This window comes from Chiloscyllium punctatum, chromosome 8 (genome assembly GCF_047496795.1).
Source record: "Chiloscyllium punctatum isolate Juve2018m chromosome 8, sChiPun1.3, whole genome shotgun sequence".
Classification (NCBI taxonomy): Eukaryota; Metazoa; Chordata; class Chondrichthyes; order Orectolobiformes; family Hemiscylliidae; genus Chiloscyllium; species Chiloscyllium punctatum.
Window position 1 is genome coordinate 8941055 of NC_092746.1, and position 21205 is coordinate 8962259.

Sequence of the window (21205 nt, forward strand, 5' to 3'; positions counted from 1 at the left end):
CAACCGCCCCGTGGCTGAACACTTTAACTCCCCCTCCCACTCCACCAAGGACATGCAGGTCCTTGGCCTCCTCCATCGCCAGACCATGGCAACACGACGCCTGGAGGAAGAGCGCCTCATCTTCCGCCTAGGAAGCCTCCAACCACAAGGGATGAATGCAGATTTCTCCAGCTTCCTCGTTTCCCCTCCCCCCACCTTATCTTAGTCCCAACCCTCGGACTCAGCACCGCCTTCTTGACCTGCAATCTCCTTCCCGACCTCTGCCCCCACCCCCTCTCCGGCCTATCACCCTCACCTTAACCTCCTTCCACCTATCGCATTCCCAACGCCCCTTCCCCAAGTCCCTCCTCCCTACCTTTTATCTTAGCCTGATTGGCACACTTTCCTCATTCCTGAAGAAGGGCTTATGCCCGAAACGTCGATTCTCCTGCTCCTTGACCTCCTGCGCTTTTCCAGCAACACATTTTTCAGCATCAGAGGTCAGATCAGTTTTCCTGCGTGTGAATCCAAGAAACGCGATGGGACCAGATGGAGTACCAGACTGTGCACTCAGAGCATGCGCAGATCAACTGGCAGAAGTCTTCTCAGATATCTTCAAGCTCTCCCTGCAGCAGGCTACTGTCCCTGCCTGTTTCTAGAGGGCCATCATCATCCCTGTGCCGAATAAGGCTCATGCAGTATGTCTCAATGACTACCGCCCAGTGGCCCTAACTTCGGTGGTCATGAAGTGCTTTGAAAGGTTGGTTATGGCACTAATCAACTCCAGCCTCCCCACTACTCTTGACACACTCCAATTTGCCTATCGGAAGTGAGAGGGGCAAGATTTAAAGACACCCAAGGTGCAACTTCTTCATGCAGAACATGGTGTGTGTATAAGTCAGAGAGTCATAGAGATGTACAGCATGGAAGCAGACCCTTCGGTCCAACCCGTCCATGCTGACCAGATATCCCAACCCAATCTAGTCTCACCTGCCAGCACCTGGCCCATATCCCTCCAAACCCTTCCTATTCATATACCCATCCAAATGCCTTTTAAATGTTGCAATTGTACCAGCCTCCACCACTTCCTCTGGCAGCTCAGTCCACACACATACCACCATCTGCGTGAAAAAGTTGCCCTGTAGGTCTCTTTTATATCTTTCCCCTCTCACACTAAACCTATGCCGTCTAGTTCTGGACTCCCTGACCCCATGGATATTTATCCTATCCATGCCCCACATGAATTTGTAAACCTCTGTAAGGTCACCACTCAGCCTCCAACGCACCAGGGAAAACAGCCCCAGCCTGTTCATCCTCTCCTTATAGCTCAAATCCTCCAACTCTGAAAAACATCCTTGTAAATCTTTTCTGAACCCTTTCAAGTTTGACAACATCTTTCCGATAGGAAGGAGACCAGAATTGCACGCAATATTCCAACAGTGGCCTAACCAATATCCTGTCAAGCCACAACATGACCTCCCAACTCCTGTACTCAATACTCTGACCAATAAAGGAAAGCATACCAAACGCCTTCTTCACTATCCTATCTACCTGCGACTCCACTTTCAAGAAGCTATGAACCTGTACTCCAAGGTCTCTTTGTTCAAGAACACTCCCTAGGACCTTAGCATTAAGTGTATAAGTCCTGCTAAGATTTGCTTTCCCAAAATGCAGCACCTCACATTTATCTGAATTAAACTCCATCTGTCACTTCTCAGCCCATTCGCCCTGCTGATCAAGATCCTGTTGTAATCTGAGGTAACTGTCTTCGCTGTCCACTACACCTCCAATTTTGGTGTCATCTGCAAACATAATAACCATACCTCTTATGCTCGCATTCAAATCACTTATATCAATGACAAAAAGTAGAGGACCCAGCACCAATCCTTGTGGCACTCCACTGGTCACAGGCCTCCAGTCTGAAAAACAACCGTTCACCACCACCCTCTGTCTTCTACCTTTGAGCCAGTTCTGTATCCAAATGGCTAGTTCTCCCTGTATTCCATGAGATCTAACCTTGCTAACCAGTCTCCCATGGGGAACCTTGTCGAACGCCTTACTGAAGTCCATATAGATCACATCAACCGCTCTGCCCTCTTCAATCCACTTTGTTACTTGTTCAAAAAACTCAATCAAGTTTGTGAGACAAGATTTCCCATGCACAAAGCCATGTTGACTATCCCTAATCAGTCCCTGCCTTTCCAAATACATGTACATCCTGTCCCTCAGGATTCCATCCAACAACTTGCCCACTACTGAGGTCAGGCTCACTGGTCTATAGTTCCCTGGCTTGTCCTTACCACCCTTCTTAAATAGTGGCACCAAGTTAGCCAACCTCCGGTCTTCCGGAACCTCACCTGTGACTATCGATGATACAAATGGCCCAGCAATCACTTCTCTAGCTTCCCATAGAGTTCTAGGGTATACCTGATCAGGTCCTGGGGATTTATCCACCTTTTTGCATTTCAAGACATCCAGCACTTCCTCCTCTGTAATATGGACATTTTTCAAGATGTCACCATCTATTTCCCTACAGTTTATATCTTCCATATCCTTTTCCACAGTAAATACTGATGCAAAATACTCGTTTAGTATCTCCCCCATTTTCTGTGGCTCCACACAAAGGCTGCCTTGCTGATCTTTGAGGGGCCCTATTCTCTCCCTAGTTACCCTTTTGTCCTTAATGTATTTGTAAAAACCTTATAACAACATTATTACCGGTAATTAACCCTGACCCTGACCTTCCAGTTGCCTGTCACTTCAACACACCAGCTTGTTCTCTGGCCAATATCTCTGTCTCAGGCCTGCTGCAGTGCTCCAGTGAAGTTCAGTGTCAGCTGGAAGAAGAGCACCTAATTTATTGTTTGGGAACTCTACAGCCTTCTGGATGCAGTATTGAGTTCAACAATTGTAAGGCTTAAGGTGTCCGATGTCCTTGTCCTTATCCTTACCTCTTCACGCCACCCCCCTCACCCCTCAACCTCACCACTACCACTAGGCCTTGTTATCACATTGTCTGTATTACACACAACCCATTGTTAGCCACTAACAGTCCCCATTAATAACCATTCATCCTCCCAGCCTGATTGTTATCCACTCCTTTGTCTGTCCAACTGTTCTCTCTTTCTCTCCACCCATCGTTTATTCCTTATCTCCATGCCCCCCCCACCCCACCCTTTCTTATGTGTAAAAACCGAGTTTCTTCGTTACTATCAGTTATGAGGAAGAGTCACTGGACCTGAAATGTTAACTCTGATTTTTCTTCACAGATGGTGCCAGACCTGCTGAGCTTTTCTAGCAATTTGTTTCTGTTTGTTATTAATTAGCTCTTTTTCATGACATAATATGGCTCCCTAACTTACTGCTCTCGAAAACCATCCAAAACACAATACAGAAACTCATCCTCCACAGCTTTGGTGTTGAATTGGTTTACCCAATCTATGTACAGATTGAAGTCACCCATGACAACTGCGTTGCTCATGCTACACATTTCTCTCATCTCCTGTTAATAACATGTCTCACTGTAACTACTATCAAGTAGCTAATAAATAACTCAAAATAAATGTCTTGCCTCTAGCTGTTTCATAGCTCTATCCAAAAAGATTCCACATGTTCTTCCAATCTGAGATCCTCACTTACAAATGTACTTAATATCAGCGCAACTCCACTTCCTTTTCTTTCTTGTTTGTTCTTCCTAAATGTTAAATATCCTTGAATATTCAGATATCAGTCCAATCACATTGCAGCCATGTTTCTGTAATAGTAGTTAGATCACACTTATTTACCTCTATTTGTACTTCCAGGTCATTAATACAATTGGCATTCAGGGAGAGTGACCTTAACTTTGCCTTCTTGATATCATTCAGCATTTGAAGCATACTTGATGCTGGTTTTGCTTCTGCTGTCTTCCAATCTCCCCAGCATCCTTCTGATTTTCTCTTACCAACTATACTTTCAATCCAACTTTAGGTTACTTCTCAGGTTCCATTCTAGAGAAGACATCCAACAGAAAGCTTACAACCGAAAAGTTGAATTCTCCACCTCCTAATGCTGCCTGGCTTGCTGTGTTCTTCCAGCCTCCTGCTTGTCTACATTGGATTCCAGCATCTGCAGTTTTTTTTTGTTTCTAACCCAACAGCACTCGCAGTTCTCCCTGCGAGGATATTTGTCCAGTGTGAAATACCAAGTTGTCCTGTATCTGAGGCCTTTTGGTAGAACACATTCAACAGTAATGCTGAGACAAGGCGTGATTCTCATTATTCATGATATGGTTTATCTTTGCTAAGATGATTTGAGAGCAGTTTTAATCTCAACAAATACTTTTTATGCATTGTTGAACACTCTTTGAGCATTATAATCAACTAGGAGAAAGTGAGGACTGCAGATGCTGGAGATCAGAGTGGAAGAGTGTGGTGCTGGAAAAGCAGGTCAGTCAGCATCTGAGGAGCAGGAGAGTCAATGTTTCGGGCATAAGCTCTTCATCAGGAAGATAAAGTCAAGCCCTTGAGCCCAGCATGGCCAAAAACTTATAGACTGTGGTGTTGAACTCTTAATTGTGTTTATTTGTTTTTCAACTTTTTTTAGTAAGCAGGACTGTAATGTTTAACTTTTTAATTTTGTTTGTTATTTTTCTGCTTTGTACCTAAGATGGCGCCGTAAGTGTAAACTTTTCACTGTACTCGTGTAAGTACAATAAACTTAATTCTAATTCTAAAATAGTTATCCAAAACAAATCAGTTCAAATTGCTTTAATAATACTCTGTATCACAAAATTCTCAATTTAATTCATAGTCCAAACTTGAACACAAAAAGACCAACTGATGTTGAAGTGCTGAAAAAGGAGTGCTGTACTTTCCTTTGGATGAGATTTTAAACTGAGGCCCATATCTGTAAAGGTATTTGTAAAAGGGATTAAAGTATGGAGTCTTCTTTGCTGTCCTGATGAATATTTATCCTTCCACTAACATCAACAGATTTTCTGGCTATTATCATATTGCTATTGTGAGGGCAAATTGATTGTTGCATTTCAACGTTACCACATGAAACTCCAACACTGACTGCACTTCAGATGTAGTTAACTGGCTATAAATAGCTCCAAGGTGAATGGTGCTTTCAAAAGCTTTATATAAATGCATATCTTTCTTTCTGTTTACCCATTTGAAAAGTTGCAAATAGGCGCTGATTCAATTTTGTTTTTGGGTCACTTGGAATGTAGCATAAGTACAAATATCCATAAGATATGATTCCAAAACATTTCCATCTCGTTTCTAAGAAGGTTTGGTCATATACCATAACATTTACAAGTAGTGAACAAATTAAACTCCTATGTCCAAACTCGACTGTCTTAATGAAGTCAATTCTGAATCTCCCAGAAATATTGTCACCATTTTGGAAGCAGGCACATCTCAGACCATTCCATATGGAGTTGCAAACATTTGTCAAAAAAATTACAAGCAGATACTTGCTTCTCACACTTACTATAACCAAAGTTAAAAATCACACACCAGTTTATAGTCCAACAGGTTTATTTGGAAGTACTAGCTTTCAGAGCACTGCTCCTTCATCAAGTAGCTATCTGATAAAAGAGCAGTGGTCCGAAAGTTAGTACTTCCTAATACTGTAAACGTGTTGGACTATAACCTGATGTTGTGTGATTTTTAACTTTCTCCACCCCCCCCCCCCCCCACCCTAACACAGGTACCTCTACATCATGGCTACTAAAACAAGACTGATGGTAATTGATTATATAATAGCAATAAAGTGATATAATTATTTAAGACCATAGACCATAAGACATAGAAGTGGAAGTAAAGCCATTCAGCCCATCAAGTCCATTCCATCATTCAATCATCGCTGATAGGCATTTCAACACCACTTACCCGCACTCTCCCTGTATCCCTTAATTCCTTGCGAAATCAAGAATTTATCAATCTCTGCCTTGAAGACGTTTAACGTCCCAGCCTCCATTGAGCTCCGTGGCAATGAATTCCACAGGCCCACCACGCTGGCTGAAGAAATGTCTCCTCATTTCCATTTTGAATTGATTCCCCCCACCAATTCTAAGGTTTTGCCCACAGGTCCTAGTATCCCCGCCTGACGGAAACAAGCTCCCAGCATCCACCCTTTCTAAGCCATGCGTTATCTTTTAAGTTTCTATTAGATCTCCCCTCAACCTTCTAAACTCTAATGAATACAATCCCACGATCCTTAGCCATTCATCGCATGTTAAGTCTATCATTCCAGGGATCATCCGTGTGAATCTCTGCTGGATACACTCCAGTGCCAGTTATGTCCTTCCGGAGGTGTGGGGCCCAAAACTGGTCACAGTGTTTTAAATGGGGCCTAACCAGACCTTTATAAAGTCTTAGTAGCACATCGCTGCTTTTATATTCCAACCCTCTTGAGATAAATGACATTACATTTGCTTTCTTAACCACAGACTCAACCTGCAAGTCAACCTTTAGAGAATCCTGGATTAGAACTCCCAGATCCCTTTGTACTTTGGCTTTATGAATTTTCTCACTGTTTACAAAATAGTCCATCCCTGTATTCTTTTTTCCAAAGTGTAGTGCAAGACCTTGCATTTACTCACATTGAATTTCATCAGCCATTTCTTGGACCATTCTCCCAAACTGTTTAAATCATTCTGCAGCCTCTCCACCTCCTCAGAACTACCTGCCTGTCCAACCAACTTTGTATCATAGACAAACTTCGCCAGAATGCCCCCAGTCTCTTTATCCAGATCATTAACATATAAAGTGAACAGCTGCAGTCCCAACACTGAACTCTGTGGGATACCACTTATCACCAGCTACCATTGCGAAAAAGAACATTTTATCCCAACTCTCTGCCTTCTGTCAGACAGCCAATCCTCAATTCATGCCAGTAGCTCACCTCAAACACGATGGGTCCTCACCTTACTCAGCATCCTCCCATGAGGCACCTTATCAAAGGCCTTTTGGAAGTCTACGTAGATAACATCCACTGGGTTTCCCTGGTCTAACCTACTTGTTACCTCTTCAAAAGAATTCTAACAGGTTTATCAGGCACGACCTCCCCTTACTAAATCCATGCTGACTTGTTCTAACCTGACCCTGCACTTCCAAGAATTTAGAAGTCTCATCCTAACAATGGATTCTAGAATTTTACCAACAACCGAGGTTAGGCTAATCAGCCTATAATTTTCCATCGCTGATCCATGTTACAACAGCGATTTTCCAATCATCTGGGAGTTTTCCTGACTCCAGTGATTTTTGAAAGATTACAACCAACGTCTCCGCTATTTCTTCAGCCACCTTCCCAGAACTCTAGGATGTAGCTCATCTTAGCCAGGAGATTTATCAATTTTTAGACCTTTTAACTTTTCTAGCACATTCTCTTTTGTAATGGCTACCATACTCAACTCTGTCCCTTGACTCTCCTTAATTGTTGGAATATTACTCGTATCTTCCACTGTGAAGACTGACACAAAGTATTTATTAAGTTCTTCAGCTATTTCCTTATTTCCCATCACAAGCCTTCCTGCATCAATTTGGAGCGACCCAATCTCTACTTTTGCCTCTTGTTTGTTTCTTATGTATTGAAACTTTTAGTATCATTTCTAATATTACTGGCTAGCTTTACATATTTGATTCTCTCCTTCTTTATTTCTCTGATTAGAGTGGTGCTGGAAAAGCACAGCAGTTCAGGCAGCATCCGAGGAGCAGGAAAATCGATGTTTCGGGCAAAAGCCCTTCATCTGCAGTCCTTGTTTTTACGTTCCTTATTTCTCTCTTTGTTATCCTGCGTTTGTTTTTGTAGTCTTCCTAATCTTCTGATTTCCCAGTGCTCTTGGCCACTTTATAGGCTCTCTCTTTTTCTATGATACATTTCCTGACTTCCTTTGTCAGCCATGGCTGTCTACGTCCGCCTGCCCCCCCCCCCCCCCCCCCAATCCCCACCCCCACCCCAGGATAATCTTTCTCTTCTTTGGGATGCACCTCTGTACTGTGTCCTCAATTACACCCAGAAACTCCTGCCATTGTTGTTCTCCTGTCTTCCCCACTCGGCTCTGCTTCCAATCGATTTTCGTCAGTTCCTCTCTCATGCCCTTTTAATTACATTTATTTAACTGTGACACCATTACATCCGATTTTGCCTTCTTTCAAACTGCAGACTGAACTCTACCATATTATGATCACTGCCTCCTAAGTGTTCCCTTACTTTAAGATCATTTATAAAGTCTCTTTCAATAGCACTAAGTCCAAAATAGCCTGCTCCCTTGTGGGCTCCATCACAAGCTGTTCCAAAAAGCCATCCTGTAAGCATTCCATGAATTCCCTTTCTTTGTGTCCACTGGCAATATTAATCACCCAGTCCATTTGCATATTGAGGTCCCCCATGATCACTGTAGTTTAGATTAGATTACTTACAGTGTGGAAACAGGCCCTTCGGCCCAACAAGTCCACACCGCCCCGCCGAAGCGCAACCCACCCATACCCCTACATCTACCCCTTACCTAACACTAGGGGCAATTTAGCATGGCCAATTCACCTGACCTGCACATCTTTGGACTGTGGGAGGAAACCGGAGCACCCGGAGGAAACCCACGCAGACACGGGGAGAATGTGCAAACTCCACACAGTCAGTCGCCTGAGGCAGGAATTGAACCCAGGTCTCTGGCGCTGTGAGGCAGCAGTGCTAACCACTGTGCCACCGTGCCTGCCTGATCTTACCTTTCTGACATGTCCCTATCTATTTCCCAGTACATCTTGTGCCCCTTGTCCTGGCCACTGCTGGAAGGTCTGTACAAACCCACAAACCCAACTGCCCCGTCCGACTCGTTGTCTCAGCCTGCTCCTGCACCACCGAACTCCCTCATCTCTGCACACCTCGACACTGTCCTATCCCCCCTTAGTCCAAGGCCCTGAAGCTCTTCAGTCTGTACATAACACCCATTTTGGGTTTTTCTTGCCTTTGTGGTTCCTCAACTCCACCCGCACAGACTCTTATCGGTTTGTTATTTTCCATGGACGCTGCTTTATCACGCGTTTGCGAGCAACAGTGTTAGAGGCGAAAGAGAGCTGCAGATGCTGGAATCCAAGCAGGAGGCAAGAAGAACACAGCAAGCCAGGCAAGGTTATACAGCGACGTGAAAGAAGTGGCTGCTCTTTAAGACAGTGAACGCTGCGGGATATGAAGTCACGGCTACAAATGTATCATTTCTTTTGCTACATTTCGTGGCCGTGACGTGTCTGCAACACGCGCGGCTCCGACCCGCTGAGTCAATGACTGAGTGAGCGAGTCAGGTTCCCATCCGGAGGAGCTGCAAGAGATTCCGCCCAGTGCTCCAGTTCCGATCCGGCTCCAGTCTTTCCGCCTTGTGCTCCACGCCGGTTTGGGAATCCAGCTCCGGTCTTTCCGCCGTCTGCTGCCCTCCGGATCTCCCCGGGGCCTGCTCTGCTTCCTTTGCTCCCGCGCCCGGTTGTGAGCATCACGTTTCTTCGGTTCCCCTCGGTCGTCCGCAGTATGGGCAAACGGAAAAACAGACCCAGAAACCGAGACAGGAATGTAAATACCGACAACAAGCCTGTAGGTATTGAGACCGTCCGGCCTCCTTAATTAATATATTCCGTTTAAACACGTGCCTTAACTCCAGCTCCTGTTCGACCCACCGGTATTTCAGAGTCTGCTTTATACATTGTTTTTGTCATTATCGCCTAAAAGGCCATGCAAATGAGCCCACTGGTTTTATTTTAACTTCTGGTTTTACACATTCTCAGGTGGGTGGATGGCTGTCGGCCTTGAGAAGTGGTTCATGTGGAGCTGCTAGGAGAAAGTGAGGATCTCCAGAGCTGAAAAATGTGTTGCTGGAAAAGCGCAGCAGGTCAGGCAGCATCCAAGGAGCAGGAGAATCGATGTTTTGGGCATGACTCCATCCAAGCCAAAAGGAACCCCCCTTAACTGGCAAAAATCCACCACCTTAACATTGACTCCATATTCCTGATGAAGGGCTTTTGCCCGAAACGTCGATTTTGCTGCTCGTTGGAAGCTGCCTGAACTGCTGTGCTCTTCCAGCACCACTAATCCAGTAATCCATCCACCATGTGCAAAGTGGCAGCCACGTGTAATTTGTACAAGATGCCCCGCAACAGACTCACTAGGACTTTGCCAACAGCACCTCCCATAACCACAACATTAATCAACTGGACTTACAAGGGACAGCAAGCACGCCATCCCCCTGCGAGCACCACTCCAAGACATACTCCATCCAGACTCCGATACCCTGAAATATCTGTGAAATATACCGTTGTCACTGAGCTGCTGCCTTGTACCAATACCCTCTATAGTCTATCTGTTTACAAAATGTTGTTCGGGAGGGAATTGCTGCCCTTATATCCAGTGACAACGGTATATTTCACAGATGTTTCAGGGTATCGGAGTCTGGATGGAGTATGGCTTGGGGTGGCGCTCGCAGGGGGATGGCGTGCTTGCTGTCCCTTGTAAGTCCAGTTGATTAATGTTGTAGTTATGGGAGGTGCTGTTGGCAAAGTCCTAGTGAGTCTGTTGCGGGGCATCTTGTACAAATTACACATGGCTGCCACTTTGACTCCATCCACCATGTGCAATGTTAAGGTGGTGGATTTTTGCCAGTTAAGGGGGTTCCTTTTGGCTTGGATGGAGTCAAAGCTTCTTGATTATTTTTGGAGCAGCAATTATTCAGCAAAGAGGAGACGGTCTGTAACTCTTATGCTATTTAGATGGCAGGCTTTTAGGGCTTGAGCTAAACCTCAAGTCGGTCACATGCTGAAGAAAAATTCAGCTTCTGACCTTTTTTTTGTATTCATGGCATTATTATGGCAGTTCCAAGTAAGTTTCTGAATATAGGTGGTCCCTGGGCTCTGAGATGTGGACTGTCTACAACAGAAGCCTCAAGGCACTGGAGCAGGCCCACTAATGCTCCCTGTGCCAGAAACTGTGAACCTGTTGGGGAAAAAGGAAGCATCAGCACTGTTGACCAGGCCAACTTCACTAGATGGGCTGGACACGTCCACATGACTGACACAAGACTCCCCAAGCTCCTGGCAGGTGAGTGCCAGGTGAACAGAGGAAGCTCTTCAAAGATGGCCTCACTGGTGAAGTGTTGCAATCCCACAGACACCTGGGAATCACCGACCCAAGACCATCCAAAGTGGAGGAGAAGCATCTGACAGTTGCTATTGTGGGGGGAAAAGCAGAAGTGAGGTGAAATTAGCCTCGGGAGTACGCTGCCACACCAACGCTTGACCCACACCTTCCCACTACCACCTTCTGTCCGAGGTGTAATAGCCTCCACTGGGCTGTGCAGTCACCTATGGACTCAACCTTGAGAGTGGAAGAGTGCCATCCTCATCTGCCAGGGACCACCAACAATGATGGTGAGGGATATGGTGCTGGTCATGCTAATGAATGTTAAGGGAAAGTAGTTGGTTTTTCTTGTTAGCAACAGCATTGTGTGGCCAAACGTTGCTTGCTACTTATCAGCCTGAATGGCACCCTGCGCTACGACTTCATCTGTAGAAGTGTGAAGGAACTCGAATATTTTTGCAATCACCAACAAGTATCACCACGTCTGACTTTATGATGAAGGGAAGGAATTGAAACAGCTGAATGGTGGGGCTTAAGATACTCCTGTGTGGAGTTTGCATGTTCTCTCTGGATCTGCGTGAGTTTCCACCGGGTGCTGTAGTTTCCTCTCACAGTTCAAAGATGTTCAAGTTAGGTGGATTGGCTGTGCTAAGTTACCCATGGTGTTCAAGGATGTATAGGTTCAGTACATTAGCCATGGGAAATACAAGGTAACATGAATAGATGGGGGGGGGTGGGGAGAGAGGAGAGATGGTCTGTGATGGGATGATCTTCGGAGGGTTGGTATGGACTTGTTGGACTGAATGGCCTGTTTCCACAATGTAGGGATTCTGTAACCATGTCTCTATAACTAGGACTCTTTTACCCTGAGGAACTTAGTGGGACCCTTACAACATGTCTTTACCACTGGAACAGGTGGCCTGGATTCAAGTCCCATCTGTACCAGAGCTATGTAAGAATATTTCTAACAGATTAAGTAGAAAACAGCTAGTTCAGGCACCTGAAGGTGGGAATCCTGTGATAGACCAGGTCAGTTTTGGTGCTAAAGATGCTCTCTGCCCACTTGGATGCAGTATCACTTTGTAAGTGGTGGCTTGTTAGCTCAGATGGTTAAAGCATGATACTGACAGTGCCTTGGTCATATATTCAGTGTCTCTACTGGCCAGTGTTGTTGGTGTCTTCCCCAGACTTCAATTCTAAATGGTGTTTGTGGCTTAGAGGTAAGGATATTGCCCACTGCAGCAGGAGGACTGGGTTTAAGTCCTTTCTGCTCTGGACATTTGTAATAATACCTCTGAACAGGTTGATAAAATACCTTCACCCAGGAACTCTTGCAGTGACGTCCTAGGGGTGAGATAATTAGTTTTTAATAGTGGCAGTCCTCTTCCTTTTAAACAGGTATGACTCCAGCTAATGAAGAATTTTCCGTCTTGATTCCCTTTAGCTCGAATCTTGCCAGAGCTTCTTGACCTCATGTGAAAAGCTGCCTCAGTGTTGAGGGTGATTATTTGTTCCTGATCTTTGAAATTTAGCACTTCTGTTCATGTTTTGACCTAAGCTGTGGTGAAACCTTGTGCTGAGTAGTCATGATTTGGAGATGCCGGTGTTGGACTGGGGTGTACAAAGTCAAAAATCACACAACACCAGGTTATAGTCCAACAGGTTTAATTGGAAGCACACTAGCTTTCGGAGCGACGCTCCTTCATCAGGTGATTGTCGCTCCGAAAGCTAGTGTGCTTCCAATTAAACCTGTTGGACTATAACCTGGTGTTGTGTGATTTTTGACTTTGTCCTGAGTAGTCCTGGTTCAGCTCAAACCGAGTATTGTTGGACAAGGTCTTTTCTGGGAGCTGGTGACATCATCCATAAAAACGCTGTTGATCAAGAGCAGGCTAATGGGGTGGTATTTGACTGGTTCGGCTGTCTTGCTGATTGTGGGCTGGATGGCATTTGTTTAAAGTGACGGGGTGTTCTTTAAAAATGTGGTCTCCCATTTAAGATGGAGCTGAGAAGAAATTATATTGGTCAGTGGATTTGGTGTGTTTTGAATTCTCTTTCCCAGAGAGGAGTGGAGGTAGGATCATTGAACCATTTCAAGGCAGAAATGATGACTGTTAACTATTAAGCTGTTCATTGCAGAATCCACCTGTATGTTAAAGGGGTGAACAGTTGGATAAGGCTTAAATTAGTGACGTTGGCATTTTTAAAAATTAACTCACAGGAAACAGGGGTCACTGGCGAGGTCAGCATTTATTGCCCATCCCTAATTGCTCAGAGGGCAATTAAGACTCAACCACATTGCTGTGGGTCTGCAGTCGTATGTAGGCCAGACTGGGTAAGGGCAGTCGATTTTCTTCCTTGAAGGGCATTAGTGAAGCAGATGGGTTTTTTACTCCCCTGACAATTGGCAATGGTTTCATAGTCACCATTAGTTCCAGTCTTGACTAACAGGGAGTTGACCTAAAAGTGGAATTGAAGTCATAAACAAATAAGTTGTGGTTGTTTCAAGTGGTGGAGGTTCCAGGGCTTGAATGGTTAACTCGTGTTCTTGATTTATATATTTGTGTATTGTAAAGTGTATGAGAAAGTGAGGACTGCAGATGCTGGAGATCACAGTCAAAAAGTGTGGTGCTGGAAAAGCACAGCCGGTCAGGTAGCATCCAAGGAGCAAGAGAGTCAACATTTTGAGCATCAGGAATGAGGGAGTGGCTTAAGGGGGCTGAGAGAGAAATGGGTGGGTGTGGGGTTGGAGGGAAGATAGCTAGGAATGTGATAGGGCAATAGAGGTGAGGAGGTGATGGTGATAAGCTGGAGCAGATAGATGGGAAGGAAGATGGACAGGTAGGATAGTTCAAGAGGGCGATGCTGAGTTGGAAGGTTGGCTCTGAGATAAGGTGGGGAGTGGGGGAGGAGAAATGAAGAAACTGGTGAAATCAACATTGATCCATTTGGTTGGAGGGTTGAAGGCAGATGATGAGGCGTTCTCCCTCCAGGCATTAGTTGGCTAGAGTTTGGCAGTGGAGAAGGCCCGGACTTGCATGTCCTTGGTGAAGTGGGAGTTAAAGTATTCAGCCACAGGGCGAATCCAAGCCCTGCGTTTCTCCCTCTCCCGCCAACCCAACCAGTACTCTTCCACTGACACAATCATCCGATTGGCTGAACTGGTCTTCACCCTCAACTATTTCTCCTTCAAATCTCCCCACTTCTTCCAGACAGAAGGGGTAGCCATTGGCACCGCATATGCTCCAGCTATGCCTGTCTCTTTGTCGGGTATGTGGAACAGTCCATTTTCCGCAGCTACACAAGCATCATTCCCCATCTTTTCTTCCGCTACATCGATGACCATCGGTGCCAACTCGTGCTCCTGCAAAGAGGTTGACCAGTTCATCAATTTCACCAACCCCTTCCACCCTGACCTCATTCACCCTGGACCATCTCCGACACCTCCCTCCCCTTCCTGGGCCTCTCTAACACCATTTCTGATGACAGACTTCACACCCACCAACACCCACAGCTACCTGGACTCCTGCAAAAACACTATCCATTACTCTCAATTCCTTTGCCTCCGCCATATCTGCTCCCAGGAAGTCCAATTCCACGGTAGAATATCCTGGATGGCCTCCTCCTTCAAGTACTGCAATTTCCCTTCCCAAGTGGTTGACAATGCCCTCCAGTGCATCTCCTCCACTTCATGATCTCTACCCTGAACCCCACTCCTCCACCCGCAACAAGGATAGAACCCCCTTGGTCCTCACCTTCCACCCCACCAACCTCTGGATACAATGCATCATCCTCTGCCATTTCCTACAAACAGACCCCACGACCAGGGATATATTTCCCTTCCCACCCCTATCTGCATTTCGGAGAGACCAATCCCTCCGGGATTACCTTCTCGGGTCCACACCCCCAGTAACCCACCCTCCCCTCCTGAAACATTCCCCTGCCACTGCTAGAAGTGCAAAACCTGCACCCACACTTCGCCCCCCCCACCCCTTCATCTCTGTCCAAGGTCCCCAAAAGATCTTTCCACATCCAACAGAAATTCCCCTGTACTTCCACACACACAGGGTCATAGAGTCATAGAGATGTACAGCATGGAAACAGACCCTTCGGTCCAAGCCAACCAGATATCCCAACCCAATCTAGTCCCACCTGCCAGCACCCGGCCCATATCCCTCCAAATCCTTCCTATTCATATACCCTTTCAGGTGCCTTTTAAATGTTGCAATTGTACCAGCCTCCACCACATCCTCTGGCAGCTCCTTCCATACAGGTGCCATCCTCTGTGTGAAAACGTTGCCCCTTAGGTCTCTTTTATATTTTTCCCCTCTCACCCTAAACCAATGCCCTCTAGTTCTGGACCCCCCCACCCCAGGGAAAAGACTTTGTCTATTTATCCTATCCATGCTGTTCATAATTTTGTAAACCTCTATAAGGTCACCCCTCAGCCTCCGACGCTCCAGAGAAAACAGCCCCAGCCTGTTCAGCCTCTCCCTATAGCTGAAATCCTCCAACCCTGGCAACTTCCTTGTAAATCTTTTCTGTGCCCTTTCAGGTTTCACAACATCTTTCCGATAGGAAGGAGACCAGAATTTTTCCAACAGTGGCCTAACCAATGGTCGTGTACAGCTGCAACATCTACTGTATATGTTGCTCTCAATGTGGTCTCCTTTATGTTGGGGAGATAGGGCACCAACTTGTGGAATGCTTTTAGAGAACATCTCTGGGACACATGTACTAAACAACCCCACCGCCCTGTAGCCGAACACTTTAACTCCCCCTCCCATTTCACCAAGGACATGCAAGTCCTAGGCCTCCTTCACTGTCAAACTCTTGCCACCCGACACCTGGAAGAAGAATGCCTCATCTTCTGCCTTGGGACCCTCCAAAAACATGAGATCAATGTAGATTTCACCAGTTTCTTTATCTCCCCTCCCCCCACTTTATACCAGATCCAACCTTCCTACTTGGCACTGCCCTCTTGAACTGTCCTACCTGTCCATCTTGTCTGCTCCATCTTCCGCTCTGACCTATCACCATCACGCCCCACCTCCATCTACCTATCGCAGCCCCAGTTCCCTCCCAATTATCTCTCAGCCCCCTTGGGCCACCCGCTCATTCCTGATTAAGAACCTATGCTCAAAACGTTGACTCTTCTTCTATTTGGATACTGCTTGACTGGTTGTGCTTTTCCAGCAACACACCTTTTGACTATTGGAAGATGTATATCTGGGCAATTCAGTCAGATAGGTGCTAGTGTTGCAGATGTACTTCAGTAGCCTGGCTAGGGGTGTGGCCAGTTCTGGAGTACATCTTCAGCATTGCTGCTGGATTGTTGTCTGGACTCATCCTCTTTGCAGGATCCAGTGCGCTCAGCTGTTTTAAAATACTGTGTAGAGAGAACTGCATCTGCTGAAGACCGTCATCTGTGCTGACTGGAATCTTGAGCAGGCTGAGGTTTATCATCCACTTTTGAATATGTCTGAACATGATTATAAGAGCTCCAGGCTTATCTTGTGCATTCCTGCAGGATATTGATTCTGGGATTGCTTAGCTCTCCTGTTTGTGAACACAAGTCAATGCTACTTCAAGAACTGTGCAATCACCCTTCTTGTAGATGGATGCATCTGAGACAAATAGAGATGAAAATGTCCAGTAGAATTTCTCCCATACCTTGACCTTCATTGTCTGCCACTTGCTTAATCCTTCAGGACCTGATGTAGTCAGTCGTCCTTCTGAACCACTCTTAAAAATGGATGCTCAAATCTCCAAACAGTAGTTTATTTGCTCTGCTTACTTTCAGTATTTGTTCCAAGCGACTTGAACATGAGCATGAAGAAATACTGAGTTATCGGTGATGGGAAAGTGATAAGTGGTGATCTGTTCGAAATTCTTTGTCCATGTCTGACCAGATACCATGGACTACAAAGTACTCTACAGATGAGTTTAGTTGTACGTGGGTCCAAATTGTTGCACTTATTTAACGGTTGAATATATATTATATGTTTAATTTACAGGGTTGGGGAGCTGGTTACCAAGAGATTATTAAAGAAAACAAACTTTATGAAGAGTATTACCAAAGACAAAAGATTGTTCCTGAGGGGGAATGGGATCAGTTTATGGCAGCCATGAGGGAGCCGTTGCCAGCTACTATTCGGATAACTGGGTATAAAAGGTAGGTGAATGAGAACTGGGTTAGTAGCCCAAATATTTGTGGTAGAACAAACAGTCAGACCATTACTAAGGGGCAACCTCCAGTGACTTGTATACACAACTAAACCTGGAAATTGCTGACATGTCGTTCATGAGAAGAATCCCTCTTAATGGTATCTTACCAAAAGCATCAGTAACATTCAATGAAACATTGGGAAATTAGGTTAGAGTGCATCTCCATTGGATAACCAAAAAATACCATAAAAATTTTATTCATTCATGTTTAAGTACATTTTTAATTGTCTTAATTACTTTTGAACAATCTCCTCGCAATGAAAATTTGGTTGAAGTCTCAAACATTCCAAATTTTACTTGGCATTGAAGACATAAAATGCAAATTAAACCTGTTACAAAAACATTTTCATTCTCTTTCTTGTGTCGCTCTCAGTTCTGATTTTTCCTTCTCTCTCTTTTGCTTGCTGTGTACATGAATTTGGTATTGAATTGATTGCTTGGACTCATACTTTATTGTTTATAATACATGTCTGATAGTCAGGTAGATGTTTCTGCAAGGTAGGTGGGAGTTGTGTCTCGGAATCCTGCAGAATTTCCAGCATAGCAGACTCTGAGGGAAGTATCCAGAAAATTGATTCTGCTTGACACTTACCCTGTGCGTGGAACCCTCTAAAAGTGCCCATTACAAATGAGAGAATTTGGATGTTTCTCTTGCAAAGCCTAGACTTAGTTCCTGGATGACTAATAAATTGATCCCCAAGTCCTTGTACTGCCCCCCCCCACCTCCACCCTGACCCTGACCCTGACCCAACATGTTCCATTTCTGCCTCAGACATAGTACCTGCTTTGTCTCCCAGCCATTGCAGCCTATCCTCTTTGAACCCTAAACTTGGCTTGAATGCCTGTGCTTTTTCATGAACTGTCAAAATGGTTGTATGCGTTCCTGGATATCACTGAAATCATAGAAAACAGTGCCATGATGATCCCTGATGGCGTCTCCTGTCAGAATGTTTGGAAAAAAGAAGAGCAGAATGGCAATCTGAGTGTGATTGTTACTTCTTGGAAAATCCAGCTCAGTGTCCTTTTGGTAAGGATTCATCAATCTGTTTAAAACAGCTCGGCTGTTAGGGTTTCACAATCTTTTGGGTCGCTGTAGATCATATTCCAAAAGCCTGCAGAGTCCGTGGGTGAGCATCGTAAACAGTGAGTGTGTTCATTCACCACTGATGGCAAAATTCACGCCAGTAAGGAAAAGGAAGAAGTTTCATTTATTTAATAGTTACTCTTAGGTCCTCTGTAAGCTCCATTAGACCAATGATTTCTTTTTAAAACATGCAGTCACAGTTGTAGATACGATACATTGGATAATTCATACACGGCAGCACACCACAAAAGGTTTATTACTATAGCTGTATCAAATGCTTGGGGGTTTGTTAACTCAGTTGCTGTACAGCTGGTTTGTGACTCCGTGTTACACCAACAGCATGGGTTCAATTCCTGCACCTGCTGAAGCTACCAAGAAGGAATCTCCTTCTCATCCTCTTCCATTGCCTGAGTCATGGTGACTCTCGGGTTAAGCATCATCCATTCTCTTGTCCTCACGCCCACTCTCTCTTGCGCTTGCTGACTCTCTCTAATGAGAGTGCAGCCCTGTGGTCCAGTAGGACCACGGAAATTTAACTTCTGTTTTTTATTCCCCAAACTTATCCCCCTCCAAATAGACTGCATTTCTCAAACTAGAAGGATATCTAAGACTTAATAACAGATGGCGAACAATTGCTCTAAAATAGTCTTGTGCATTGAAATTTTAAATATTTTCACTATCTTGTCGATTTGACAATCCTGTGACATCGACTTTGGCATGCTAAATTGTAAGCAAGATATGCTTTTTTTTAAATTATAGCTGTTGATATTATACTGCATTGTGTACTTTTACACAAATATAAACAATATATGCTATATCACGATAGTTAAAACAGCACTGAGTTATGAATCAGTGGTACCAATCTTGCCTTTAAGTCAGAAAATTTCAGATCTCTAGTCCTGCTTCAGTGTTTGAGCACAACAACTTGACACAGGAGTGCTACCTCTTAGATTTACTGTCATGAAATGAGACATTAAGTTGGATGAAAAAGAACTTTGTGCTGCAATTTAAAACATAAAAGAGGAGACGTATCTCCAGTTTTGTCTAATATTTATCCTTAATCACCATAAAAATCTGGTCATTGCTGTACTGTGGGCACTTTCTGTGAGGAAAGTAGCTGCTGAATGTCCTTCATTATAATGGTGACTGCCCTTTTCAAAAGTATTTAATCATTTGTAAAGTGGACTGTAGAGTTCTCTGAGATGCCCTGTGTTCATGAAAGGCGCAATGTACAAAGAAACCTCGATTGTCGGAAGGCACGGTCGCATAGTGGTTAGCACTGCAGCCTCACAGTGCCAGAGACCCGGGTTCAATTCCCGCCTCAGGCAACTGTCTGTATGGAGTTTGCACATTCTCCCCGTATCTGCGTGGGTTTCCTCTGGGTGCTCCGGCTTCCTCCCACCATCCAAGAAAAAAATGTGCAGGTTAGGTGAATTGGCCATGCTAAATTGCCCGTAGTGTGAGGTAAAGGGGTGAATGTAGGGGAATGGGTCTGGGTGTGTTGCACTTCAGCGGGTCGATGTGGGCTTGTTGGGCTGAAGGGCCTGTTTCCACACTAAGTAATCTAATCTAATCTAATACACAGGCGGGAGTAGTTTGTTCGGTTCATCGATTCCGGATAATCGAATGCCGGATAACATAGTTTAGCCGAGAATCGGGACCTTGCGATCTTACCGAATAATCCGATAATTCAGATAATTGAATGCCGGATAATTGAGGTTTCTTTGTAAGTGGACCTCTTTCAGTTGTTTGGAACATTTTGCACAATTCAGTGATTTGCATTAGCTATGCACTTGAAAATAGCCTATCGTTATGCTTCTATATAGAGTTTCTTCTTGTAATTGCAAAGACTGAGAAAGAACATTGCCAATGCAATATAAGTTTTGCTTTAAGAATATTTTTCTTCTCAACAGTATGCACCAAGATTGTTTTTTATTTACACAAAGTGCAATGTTTGCATTTTGACAATACAATGTTTTGTCATTTTTACCCAAGATTGAAACACTATTTATTTTACAGCGGTTATAGATCCTTTGTAGAATGTAGTAGTATAACGTGTAGTGAAGTTGTCAGCTGCTGACGTATTGCTGGCTCAGTTAGGCTGTTTCCAATCACACCTCAATCCCAAGTATCATTGTTGAATTGATTCTTGATCGTATCATTGCCTCTGGTCATCCTTTCTTTTCAAAGGAGCTGCCATCTTCCATTTTAAACTCGTTAGCTTGTCTTATGGAAGACTTTATTCAGCCAGGGATTTATGTTTGGCATGCACCATTCATGGATTATGTGCTTCATAAACTTGAAAGGAAGCCAGGAAAAAGTTGGTTTACTTGAACAAAACTAAATATTTGCCACATGACTGTCATTCGTTCATTCAGAATATTTGATTTTTCTCTTTTGTTCTTTTCTTCCCTCTCATGTTTGATTTGTAAAGCCATGCCGAAGAGATTTTGCATTGTCTAAAAACAAAGTACTTCCAAGAATTGCAAGACTTGGAGGTGGATGGGCAGAAGATTGAGGCCCCGCTACCTTTGAGCTGGTAAGAAGTGGTCTCTTTCACACGTGTGACGGCGAAGTTGTAAATTTCAACAGTTTGGGTTAAATTAAGATTTCTTTTGTAGGTATCCAGGTGAATTAGCTTGGCATATTAACATTAGCAGGAAAATGCTGAGAAAGTCACCAGTCTTGGAGAAGTTCCATCAGTTCCTTGTTAGTGAAACAGAGTCTGTAAGTATTCATATTCATTAGGGAGAGGGAGAGGGAAAGTGCAGTAAAATAATGAAAATTTTCTCAAGTTGAAATGCAAGG

At 44.5% G+C, this 21205-nt stretch overlaps 1 protein-coding gene across 2 annotated transcripts in view; it reads left to right on the top strand.

The window, feature by feature from the left end:
- The first annotated feature begins 9271 nt into the window (after positions 1-9271).
- The window catches only part of nsun2 (NOP2/Sun RNA methyltransferase 2), a 50528-nt gene continuing 38594 nt past the window's right edge, over positions 9272-21205 (top strand). The window contains exons 1-4 of one of the 2 annotated variants that reach the window (XM_072575148.1): positions 9272-9549; positions 17103-17260; positions 20832-20936; positions 21019-21124. In XM_072575148.1, the coding sequence (XP_072431249.1) occupies positions 9487-9549; positions 17103-17260; positions 20832-20936; positions 21019-21124 (432 nt within the window). In that variant the 5' untranslated portion in view covers positions 9272-9486. The remainder of the gene's footprint in view (positions 9550-17102; positions 17261-20831; positions 20937-21018; positions 21125-21205) is intronic. The other variant, XM_072575147.1, reaches the window with a different exon arrangement.